General features: G+C 36.3%; 1 protein-coding gene across 2 annotated transcripts in view; it reads left to right on the forward strand.

Annotated features, from left to right (window-relative positions):
* Positions 1-11,395, forward strand: part of LOC126272211 (cell division cycle and apoptosis regulator protein 1-like) — a 269,061-nt gene extending 257,666 nt beyond the window's left edge. For both annotated transcript variants that reach the window (XM_049974912.1, XM_049974901.1), the window contains exons 19-21: positions 2,977-3,093; positions 8,508-8,743; positions 9,995-11,395. In XM_049974912.1, coding sequence (XP_049830869.1) covers positions 2,977-3,093; positions 8,508-8,743; positions 9,995-10,795 — 1,154 coding nt within the window. In that variant the 3' untranslated portion in view covers positions 10,796-11,395. The remainder of the gene's footprint in view (positions 1-2,976; positions 3,094-8,507; positions 8,744-9,994) is intronic.
* The last annotated feature ends 1,584 nt before the right edge of the window (positions 11,396-12,979 follow it).

A 12,979-nucleotide genomic window follows, 5' to 3' on the forward strand; every position in this document is an offset into this window, starting at 1 on the left:
TGTGTATTATGTGGCTCTAGCAAACAATTATTGGAAGCTCCCCTTAAGGTTATTGTAAATGATCAAACTTGTTTGACAAATTTGCTCTTTTCTACCCATGGTTTTGTCAAACAAGCCTGTACAGGTCAGCATTGTATATAAAGAAGACAAAGGAAACAAGATGCTGTTCCTGGGAATGATTGAATTGATAGAGAAATATATCCATGAAAACCTGCTAAAGAAAATATTACACTCAGAACCTGTTGGTTACATCAACTTTCTCCAAATGAAGAGTTAAAGTTGTAAAATGAGTCACTTCACCTTCACTTTGAATAAGGTGACACAAGTATACAAAAATTTGCTCTCCTCTACTTGGTCCACAAGGGGCAGTTTATTAAAACTTCACAATGTGGACATACAGCCTGCATCTTTGTGGGAGAACTGGAGAAGTTCAGCTTTTTATTTTATTGCACTCTCACTTGATGCCATGTGTAGAACACTGAGTTTCTTCTTAACCTCTTACCTGCATAATATATAGCTGGGAAAGATGTGACACATCTGTTTTGTAATTTCCTGTGCTGTTTTGCTCTTATTCTTGATGGAATCTTACGACACAGTGAGATAAATTGTAATAACGCTATTTTTCACTGAATACCTGCAGAAAAATGTCAACGCAATGATCGCCATCTTGTCTAACTTTCCATCAATCAGGATTTCTGCCAAACACATCAGTCACATTCTATGTTTGACAAACATGTCAAACAGTACAGTCCACTGTCAAATATTTGGCCAACGTAGTAAAATTTGACAAATGTTTTTGATGGTTTATGTTAGGCTCTACACCCATAATTTTCTTAAATTCTCAAAAATATATGTCTATTTCTGTTGATATACACTGAAATTTGGTGTGAATAATACTTAGAATAAGAATACTAAGGCTAAAATTCTATAAAACACAAAAGCTGATGCTGTAGCAGAAAACATGTTATTCACTGTACTCAGTATACAAAAATCCATAGTATATCTTGACATGGAAAAAGAAATTTAATTTTACATGTTGTTGCCAAAACAAAGTTTTCAAAAATGAATTTATCTGACGCACTTGATTTTGCTCAGACCTATAGGAAGTATCGAAAATGGTCTTATACACATAATTGTAAGTAAACAAACATGTTTATTGCACAGGCTTTGCGTCTAGTGAGTTTCATGACATATTGTGCCCTCTGCAAGATATTTGGTTACCTGCTTCGCACAATATTTGTAGTGCTTGATTTTCCTGAATAAATACATTTTTTTAAGCTGCATTGCCCCAGAAAATAATTCTATAAGTTAAACAGGAAGTGAAAGGACACACAATAAGCTGCTAGTTCTTGTATATGCTGGCTCCATTTTAATTATATATGCAGCTCAAAATAATGTTTTACTTTAACACTGTTTGACAGAGTGAAAATAATAGACCTTTGTTTCAGTGTTCATGAGGAAGTTTAATGTTTTCTCCCATTTGAAGGAACATTCACTAATATTGATAACCATTGATTACAATGTTTCATCATTTCCATCACAGGTATTATCTGCAACTCAGTGTTGTTTACTTCAGAGTATGGACAAAGCCTAGATAAGCTCTATCGTGTTCAGACCAGTCCTGCAAGTTGGTGACTGTTTTAACAAATGCCACCATTAAAGAGTATTGCTTACTGGGCAAGCTAGTTCTAAGCAAAAAGAACAGACGGGAAGTGAAACCACGAAACTTAGGGACAAAAGTAACATTTGCTTGTTAAGTCACTGCCAAGTGACAAGCTCAATGAAACTTTGTGCATAAAAGGAACTGCTACAGTATAAATCAGAAAGTATCTGCAAGAAGTACTCAGTGAGACAAACAGAATAGACACTTTTATTCAAAGACAATAATTACAACTGTGTCATAAAATTTTTGGTGATCCTCTGGATAATACAAAAGGAGGAACATGGTTCTTCATTGGTTCTGTGATCACTACAGATGATAATGCATGTTCTGTGACATGCTCCCATACTGCAACATGTGTGGTAAGGAGTTATAGTGGCAGAGCATTACATTCCTCCACCAGCATGGTTGACAAGCTGGCTGGTCATTGTCACATATGGGCATGTTGCAGTACATCTCCCCAACACATCCCACATGTGTTCAGTGTGTCTAAGTTCAAGAGAATGGGCAGGCCAGTCGATTCACAAAACATCCTCTTGTTCCCAGAGCTCCTCCACCCATGCTGTTCAATGCGGGTGCACACAGCCACTCATAAAAATTAAGTCAGGACTGAATACACCCCTGAAAAGACACAAGGGGAAGGCGTGCAGTGTGACAGTGATGTTGACCACTAGGAGTACTGTGTTCAAAGATGTGGAGTTCCATACCCCTACACATTATGCCACCGCACACATAACTCATGGACCACCAAAATGATCATATTCAACAATGTTCCGGGGTGTATTATGTGTTTCTACCTCTTCCCAAACGAGGGTACATCCAGAATCACTACACAAACTAAATCTGCTGTCATCTGAGAAGAACAATTGACCCGACTCCTCGTTTGTCCAGTCCCAGTGTTCTTGGTATCATAGTGAGGTGTGTGTGTGTGTGTGTGTGTGTGTGTGTGTGTGTGTGTCAGTGGAACACAGGATACTGGTCACTAGGAAAAGAGACAACCCCCATGCAATCACCAAGTGAGTGCCTTGTGGTCCTATTAAATATGGTTGCAATTGCACCTACTGTTTGACATGGATCTACACATGGGGCTACACTCGTCACAACAAAACCAACAGCAGTTACAGTTGTGATCAGAGAGCTTTTTGTGGTTTTGTTCATATTATTCCCCTTTTGTTTGACGTGTTAATATTATACCAGAAGACTTTCTTTCAAATGTCCTCAAACATTTATTTAGTCCAGTTCAACTTTCATGGATAGGGAATTTATAAATGTTATAAAAACAACTTTATTGCAATAATTCAAACATAATGTTGTAGGTAATAAGAGATTCCTGCCTGTATTCACACACTTTGGTTCTGCTGGCTCACCACCTTCAAAACGTGCAAGGAGAGACATAGCTGATGAAGGAAAGGAGACTTCATCAACTCCTGAGGGTACGTGCAAATTGCTCTTCTAATCTGTATTTAAGTTGGTGCAAAATTGCCATTGGCTATTACACATATGTTCTACAAGAAACCACGTTTGTAGAGTGTAGTGTTCTTTAGTTCTACAGGTTATACAGCATTTTGCTCCCGCTCACAACAGAAAACATGAATAATGTAACAAAAATATAGTTTAATAACAATAATAGTAGTAATAATAATAATAATAATAATAATAATAATAATAATAATCATCCCCATGGAGGCCCGGGAAAAGAATAGGCCTCCAGTATGTTCTGCCAGTCGTAAAAGGCGACGAAAAGAACAAACCACTAATAGGGCTAACCCCCCTTTTAGTGTGATTAGGTGGTTCAGGACACAACTAAAGAAGCCTCGGACAAGCGCCGTCATGGTCGAGGACGACGCTTGAACCCTATGCCCGCCCACAATGGTAACGACGCTGCCAGCCAACTGGAAAGGATTTATATCCAAATAGAGGTGTTTTGCAGGATATGCTTCCTGCAACCACCCTATAAGGAAAACAAAGAGGAGGATGAGATGGTCAGATGAAGTTAATAGACACCTCATGTTCTGTTATTACCAAGCAACAAACCTAGGAACCAACACAACTGGAAACAGATCACAAGTATACACAACATTTATTACCAGATACCCAGAATTAAAATTTTTAACAGAACAATGACTAGCTGATCAGATCCGTGTAATAATAAAAAATAACAGGATACCCCAGTCAGAATTAGAAAACATCAAACAACAAGTACAACAATACTGGAACAAAATAATGTGCAATCAGAAGAAGAAGAAAATACAGTAATGGACTCACACATCCCAGAGCAAACAAACAAACAACACGCATCAATTAAACAATCAGAGAAAAACGAAATCTTAAGACTGCCACCAGAACAAGTACAAATAGAACACGAAGTGACACACATGTTAGATATAGAAGAAAAATTTCAGCTGACATATATAGAATACAAAGACACAAATACAGACATTAGACCATTCTTGCATGGACTGCCAAATAACCCACAAGTCGAAACAACAATAAAAACTATCAACACAATCATACACAACAAAATAAATGAAAACACAACTATGGAAGAGTTAAAACTACTGGTTTATATAGGAGCACTCACTACACTAAATATACACACTAGGCAGAGATCAGAACCAACCAACACCCAGAAGAAACTCACAAAACCAGCATGGCAACACAGGCTACAGATCAGAATAGAAAAACTGAGAAAAGACATTAGACAGCTAACACAATTTATAAGAAAAGAAATATCAGACAAAAAACGAAAAAGGTTAGGTAAAATCTCACAACAAGAAGCAATAGAGCAATTAGATGAAAAGAAGCAGAAATTACAAGCATGGGCCAAACGACTTAGAAGATACAAAAAAAAGTGAAAATAGAAGGAAACAAAACCAAACATTCAACACAAACCAAAAGAAATTTTACCAGACAATAGATAACACACACATTAACATAGACAATCCACCAAACATAACAGACATAGAACACTTCTGGAGCAACATATGGTCAAACCCGGTACAACATAACAGGCATGCACGGTGGATAGAAGCAGAAACAGACACATACAAGATGATACCACAAATGCCTGAAGTGATAATTTTGCAACATGAAGTCACCAAAGCAATTAATTCTACTCGCAATTGGAAAGCCCCTGGAAAAAATAAAATAGCAAATTTCTGGCTAAAAAAGTTCATCTCAACACATTCACATCTAACTAAATTATTTAACAGTTACATTGCAGACCCATACACATTCCCTGATACACATGAAATAACGTATATGTAACCTAAAGATCAAGCAGACACAGCAAACCCAGCTAAATACCGCCCCATAACATGCCTACCAACAATATACAAAATATTAACTTCAGTCATTACACAGAAATTGACACATACAACACAGAACAAAATTATAAATGAAGAACAAAAAGGCTGATGCAAAGGAGCACGAGGATGTAAAGAGCAACTGATAATTGATGCAAAGGTAACATATCAAGCTAAAACTAAACAAAGGTCGCTACACTACGCATACATTGATTACCGAAAAGCTTTGGATAGTGTATCCCACTCATGGTTACTACAAAGATTGGAAATATACAAAGTAGATCCTAAATTGATACAGTTCCTAAACATAGTAATGAAAAATTGGAAAACCACACTTAATATCCAAACAAAATCAAATAATATCACATCACAGCCAATACAGATTAAGTGTGGAATATACCAAGGAGGCTCATTAAGTCCTTTCTGGTTCTGCCTTACTCTGAACCCACTATCGAACATGCTAAATAATACAAATTATGGATACAATATTACTGGAACATACCCACACAAAATCATGTGTTTGCTATACATAGATGATCTATTAACTACTGGCAGCAACAAATCAACAATTCAACCAATTACTAAAGATAACAAAAGTATTCAGCAATGATATAAATATGGCTTTGGGAATAGACAAATGTAAGAAAAATAGCATAGTCAAGGGAAAACACACTAGACAAGAAGATTACGTATTGGATAACCACAGCGACTGCATAGAAGCGATGGAAAAAACAGATGCCTATAAATATCTAGGATACAAACAAAAAATAGGAATAGATAATTCAAATATTGAAGAAGAACTAAAAGAAAAATATAGACAAAGACTAATAAAAATACTGAAAACAAAATTGGCAGCAAGAAACAAAACTAAAATTATAAATACTTATGCTATACCAATATTGACCTACTCATTTGGAGTAGTGAAATGGAGTAACACAGACCTAGAAGCACTCAATACGCTTACACGATCACAATGCCACAAATATAGAATACATCGCATACATTCAGCAACAGAAAGATTCACAGTAAGCAGAAAGGAAGGGGATTTATCGACATAAAAAACCTACATTATGGACAGGTAGAAAATTCTTTCCAGAACGAGCAGAAACTAGCAAAATACACAAAGCAATCACTCATATAAATACATCGACTACACCACTGCAATTTCAAAACCACTTCTACAACCCTTTAGATCACATAACATCTACAGATATGAAGAAAGTAAATTGGAAAAAGAAAACACTACATGGCAAGTACCTGTATCATCTAACACAGCCACACATCGATCAAGACGCATCCAACACATGGCTAAGAAAAGTGAGAGGGAAGGATTCATGATTGCAATACAGGATCAAACAATAAACACCAGATATTACAGCAAGCATATTATTAAAGATCCCAATACCTCAACAGATAAATGAAGACTTTGCAAACAACAAATAGAAACAGTAGATCACATACAAGCGGATGTACAATACTAGCAAATACAGAATACCCCATAAGACATGACAATGTAGCAAAAATAATACATCAACAGCTTGCCTTACAACATAAACTTATAAAACAACACGTTCCCACATACAAGTATGCACGACAAAATGTACTGGAGAATGATGAATACAAATTATACTGGAACAGAACCATTATAACAGATAAAACAACACCACATAACAAACCTGACATCATACTCACCAATAAAAAGAAGAAATTAACACAACTAATCAAAATATCCATACCCAATACAACAAATATACAAAAGAAAACGGGAGAAAAAATTGAAAAATACATCCAACTGGCTGAGGAAGTCAAGGATATGTGGCATCAGGATAAAGTTGACATTATACTATCAACTACAGGAGTCATACCACACAATATCCAACAGTACATCAATGCAATACAGCTACATCCAAACTTATATATACAACTACAGAAATCTGTAATTATTGATACATGTTCAATTACCCGAAAGTTCCTAAATGCAATGTAACACATACCGTGTAGTTAAAAGGAAGTCATGCTTGATCAAGGTCCGCGTCACTTTCCATTTTTGACCAGTCATAGCGTCTGAGCAAAGAAAGAAATAATAATAATAATAATAATAATAATAATAATATCCTACAAGTTACTCAAGGAGCTGTTTCAAAAGTTTGTTCCAGAAATTCAGGAATTTGATCATCAACATATCCAGTAAACATTTGTATCTGCAACTGAACATATTGAGATAGAGTATACTTTTAAATAAAAGGCAGTAAATGAGGAATTAGTACTTAATGTACATCAGTGTGGGGAAGATAGCACATGCATTTCTTAATATTAAATTTTTTGTAGTACCTGAGTAGCAGTTGGATGACCTGATCAACAGAAAGTATTTGTTGATTTACTTCTTGTCCCATTAAGTGAAAAGCTTTGTATGGGAAACTTAATTATTCTGGTTAGAAGTCCCTGACAAGTGGACACAAATTAGCAGCTGTTGTGAATTTCAGTCTGAAAGCTAATTGAGGAGCTACTTGAGTGTGAAGTAGTGGCTCCAAGATCTGGGATGCTGACAAATGTCCAGTACAGAGTAATACTGAACTCATACCCTGCATACTGCATCCAAATGTTGCATTTGGCAGATCATAACATAGTGGCCACACAGCACAGTGGTCTGACAGGGCCAGTGTGGGGAATTGGTAATGTTACAAAGTATTGAAAGTGACAATTGAGGTATCAGCATTTAGCATGTGTTCCTAGCTCACGGCCTTATGGGAAAGACATCACAAAATGTGAACTGACATGTCATCCAGTTAGACCACAGTGACAGTAATTGGACACCCTATTTCAGATACTGAGGGTTTTCGGAACTTTTAATAATCTTTATCATTATCATCACTTTTCACGGAGCTGCAAGTTTCTGGGAAAAGGCAAACTAACTCGGCTTGCTGCTGTGTGGTAAGTAACAGCGTTTTCTATTTTTATGTGTCTGGAATTTTATACGGCAGATCATATCCCGTATTTAAACTAATCTGTTCTCATAGGATTATATACTGAAGCTCCAAGTTAGAATTTACTAGTGTTTTTAATTTATGTGTGACATACTTCCATAGTGAGTGTGCTGAGACTACAACTAAATCATTATGTGTGTCAAATATCGCAGGACCTGTTGTTAATAAAGTGAAGTGACAGTGTGACAAATTGGAGATAATATTACCATCTTTAAGTAAATGAAAGCCTTTGTCTACACAGTATTGTATGAGTATTTTTGAGATACTTATAGAAAATGTTGAGGCTGAAAATATAGTACTCATGTAAATTGAGCTCAAAGCCATTTCCAATTTAGCACAAATAATCCATGGCTATTCTCTTTAGACACTAACAACTAGGGATTGTTTTGTTATTAAATGTGCCAGAATAAAATGAAGAACCATATCACACCAAAGTTGGTAGTGTACTGTAGTTTGTTCTTCTTTGTGTCAAATCCACACCATATGAAGACTCCTCATTCCAATATCAGAATACTTAAATAACTTATCACCTATAATGCAATTCTTCTGGATTTTCAGGTTTCATAATGTATAAAGGTTGCCTTCTGGATATAGAGAAGCTGATGCAGCAGCTTCAGAGGAGTGAGAAGGCACGCCTTGATACCGAAAACAAAATGATGAATATTAAGCGTGATCTTGGTGTGATGAAAGAACACACTAAGGTATTGACAAGCACAGCAAAGGAACTAACTCAGGAACTTCATGATTATAGAAGCAAACTAGCAGAAACTGAAGAGGAATTAACAAATGTTAAAGTAAGTTCCATGGAAGACACATCTTCTTCTTATGTTTTCTTCTTCACCTCCTTCCACCAAGGTTCAGTAAAAATATCTGATTATAAAACTAATGAAACTGTTGATTTCACTTGGCTTACAATCATCAGATGTTTCATTTTGCTTTCAGTTTATGAAAGAATGTGAGTCAAGGGAGACACTCTTCAGTCATCCATAATCTTTGTTGTCTGTGTAGTTCATTGGTCATTTTATTAAGCTCTCTAAGGATACAATTACTTTTAATTTTACCTAGTAAAATCACTCTTTGATCTGTCATAAAAATCCCATTTCTGGTGGTTGATTCATTCTCTCGTCTTGTTACCTTGATACCTTTGTCTCACATCAAGAAAAAACAGGAGTTCCTCATACGCTTGTACTTGCGATTCAAACTGTACCTGGCTGTCCAGATTTAGATTTTTCCTGATACCTGAAATTGCTTTAGGCAAATGTCATGATAGTTCTTTCGCAAGAGAACACTACCAACTTCCCTCCTCATCTTTCCCTGTCCTGTGTTTCCCGAAGTGCCTGGTAATACAGCAATTCAGTTAATTATATTTCTGGACATTGAATACACTTCAGTTTTAAAATAAAAGAGCAAAATTGTTAATTAAAAGAGACTCCTCATTTTTCTAATGTAAATCTCTCATAATTGAGCTTTTTGAATTAACCTTCACATCATTGCCTCCACACCATTTTTTGTGAGGTCATGCTACGTGTCACTGAGCAGAGAAGATCATGATCATGATCATGATCATTAACAGTCTAAAGTTACAGTATAGTAGTGTAATTCCATTCAAGACCTCAGTGCACTTTTGGTCTCATCAAAAGCCACTTCTTATCTGAACAGGCAATATTGTCATTGACCATTCTTACCTTATTTTATTTGTTAAGCTATTACTTACAGTTCATTCATGTCTTGTTTAGATGATGGTATGCTGCAGGCTTTCACAGTTGGTTTACATGTTTGTGTTATGTGCTTATTTATTTTCGTATTGATTTACTTGCTTAGTAATAGTAGTAATGAAATATCTGGCAAATGCACATCAATTTATTTAAAACATGTGTACCATGTCCAGTGGAAAACAAAGTAAATTTATAACATTTGGTAAGCATGTTCTATTGTAGTAACATTTAAAGAATATTGGTTATTGCATTAGCTAGAACATAACTTGAGTACATTTTTAAGTCATGTTATCAGTATTTTAAATTGACTTCCTGATTTATACCTTACAGGCAAAGTCTGATGTATTTTATTCTGCCTTAAAAGATGTCCAAATAAGAATTGCACCAGTAATAGCATCAGAAAACGCAGCTGAAAATTCTGGTGCAAGACTGTCAACTGGCAACAAGACACTAGAGAAGTCTAAAGCATGCGCCTCAACGCCAGAAGACGACGACGACGAAAGAAAGTTGCAGCAAGTGCTTAAGGACGAGGAGAAACCTGTTACTTACCTAACAGTTCAAAGTGATTTGACAAGTAATTCTGTAGAATCTGACATCCCAGATGAGGCCACAGTAAAATTGGAATGTCATTCTGAGACTGAAGTCTGTATTTATTTGGATGATGAGATCACAGAATTGAATGGAAGTGAGTCAGTTAAGCAAGAACAAGAAACAGTAAGTGAAACTGCAGAAAGCACACTCAATCTAGAAACAGTAAGTGAAACTGCAGAAAGCACACTCAACCTGGAAACAGATTCTGCTGAGAAAGCAGAGGATTCAGAAAACAGCACTGCAGCTTGTATTCAAAGTTCAGAAAAAGAATCTGTGGCTACAACACAGAGTCCTGAAAGTGAAGAAGTGGAAAGCTCAAGTCAAATAGCAGAAAATAAACTGGAAGCTGAAGAGATTTCTGAGGCTACAAGAACGGATGAAGATACACAGGCTGGTGAACAAAGTGAGATAGATGACAGGGCGAAAAGTGAAACTACTGTAGGGGAAAGTGCACCTTGTGAACAAATGGAAACTGTAGAGAATACAGAAAATGAAACAAGCGAAACCTCAGGTAGTGCAGTTCCTATGGAATGTGACTGATCCATGTGGGAAATTTGTTTTTGGAACTGATGTAGTGTCACGTTTCATCCTGTCGTAAAGAGAAACATTCCTGCAGAGGATATATTTATTTACTGTGTGTCAGTCAAGAAGTTCTGTTTAATTTTCTAGATTTTACGAGTGAATGTAGTAGTGACTATGTCAAACTAATCCTTTGTGGGCTTGTTTCACATGCATTTGGTAAAAGGTATATTACACAAATGCATAATGTGCAATGTCAAGTACAATAATTAATGCAGTGAAGGAAAATATAAATATTAGTGACTTTATGTGTAAGTTGAAAGAAATGTAATAATTGTTTAAATTTGGGTAGTAGCCTATGTGTAACTGTTATGCTTTGTGTGTACTGTGGAGAGTTTTATTACAGCAAACGTTTTTATATGTAAATATCCCTGATACTATTTTGTGCATACAATTGTAATATGAGTATAGCATTACAAGTGACTTTGCTTGAAAGTACAAAGGAGGAGGAGTGTTGGTTTTGATGTATATTACAACTTTAGAGATGTATGTATGACACAGAAGTGGTTCATGAAATCCCTAGCCTCCATTTTTAGGGAAATAAAGAAAATTTTTAAGTAATGTGTTGCAACAGTTATATTTACTGGATTCTCATATAGATTGGTACGCTGTTCTGTTTAGTGGTAGTGTAGAGGGGGAACGTTTTGTAAAAAATGGGATTTTGAACGGCAGTAGGGTAGTTAAATTATGGAACAGTCTCAGATTCTGATAAACGTGAACAAGATGCAAAGAAATTCTGAATAGTATGAACTGGTTGAAACTCAAAACAATATGCATTACATATTGTGTAAAGAATAGCAATGTAAATGATCACAGGGCTTTTTCATGGGTCTTTTACATGCTCAGGTTTGTGTGAGCAGGCAATGTTCACGACAACTTTCTGCTCATCCGGTGTGCAATATTCAGTTTGCATTGACATCTTCCGATAGCAGTACAGTCCTGAATCAGTAGTCTGAAGGTGCAGAGTATTTTCTGGCCATGTCCGGATTAATTAAATTTGATTATGTAAGCTAGTTATTCTGTCTACTGCTATTATTTCGAAAGCTGTCTTCTAAATTTGTAATGTTTTCGCATGTTAAGATTTTAGAGGATCTAAATATTGAAAAAGAGGACTGGCTTCACTCTCTTGGACAAAGAGACATTCCTTTTGATGTTGCAGTATATTACATCATATATAAGTACAAATGATACTGTAGTGAGCAAATTAATAAGTGTTTATGAAAGCTCTTATAATTAAATTTTCTCTGAAATATTTAAGCCTCATTTTTATCTATGATAATGATGAAATCTGAAAACATTAATTAAAATTTATGCCACGGCTGGGACTCAAACCCAGGTCTTCTTGCATACCAGCAATGCTAACCATTACACCACTGCAGTGCTATGGTCAACATTGGTGCACAAAGTATCCAAGTTAAATGCCCTCCCAGACACAAACTTCAATTCATATCTTCAGCTTATTCCCCCCCCCCCCCTCCCCCCACACACACACACACACACACACACACACACACACACACACACACACACACACACACACATTGTTGCTACTGCCAGGGCTCTCCGGCATTGGACCTAATGGGGAAGTTCTGTACCATAGGTGATCTTATAATGCGGCAATGTTGACCATAGTGCTGTGGTGGTGTAATGGTTAGCATTTTGGCCTAGTAAGCAAGAACAGGGGTCTTCAGCTTCCGTCATTATCGTAGATAAAGTTGAGACTTAAATGTCTTGGAGGGGAAAATTTGCTTATAAGATCACTTATGGTATAAGACTTCCCCATTACGTTCAAAGCCAGAGTGCCATTCTGGTGCTGGAGAGCACTGGCAATAGTGACAATGTAGGGGGAAAATAAGGTGAAGATATGGATTGATATTTGTGTTGGGGAGGGCATTCAACTTGGGTAGTCTGTGCAGCAATGTTGACCATACTGCTGCGTGTTGTAATGGTTAGCATTTCTGGCTAGTAAGCAAAGGAGACCTGAGTTTGAGTCCTGGTTGTGGCACAAATTTTAATTAATTTTTTCAGCTTTCCATAATATCATAGCTTATGAAAGACTTAAAGTAATGCAGTTGGAGGATGCTATGCAGATCTGAAATTTTCTGTTGTTTTAGCACCTTCACCTTCATTATGCACTCAGGTAAT

Source organism: Schistocerca gregaria, chromosome 1 (assembly GCF_023897955.1).
Source record: "Schistocerca gregaria isolate iqSchGreg1 chromosome 1, iqSchGreg1.2, whole genome shotgun sequence".
NCBI lineage: Eukaryota > Metazoa > Arthropoda > Insecta > Orthoptera > Acrididae > Schistocerca > Schistocerca gregaria.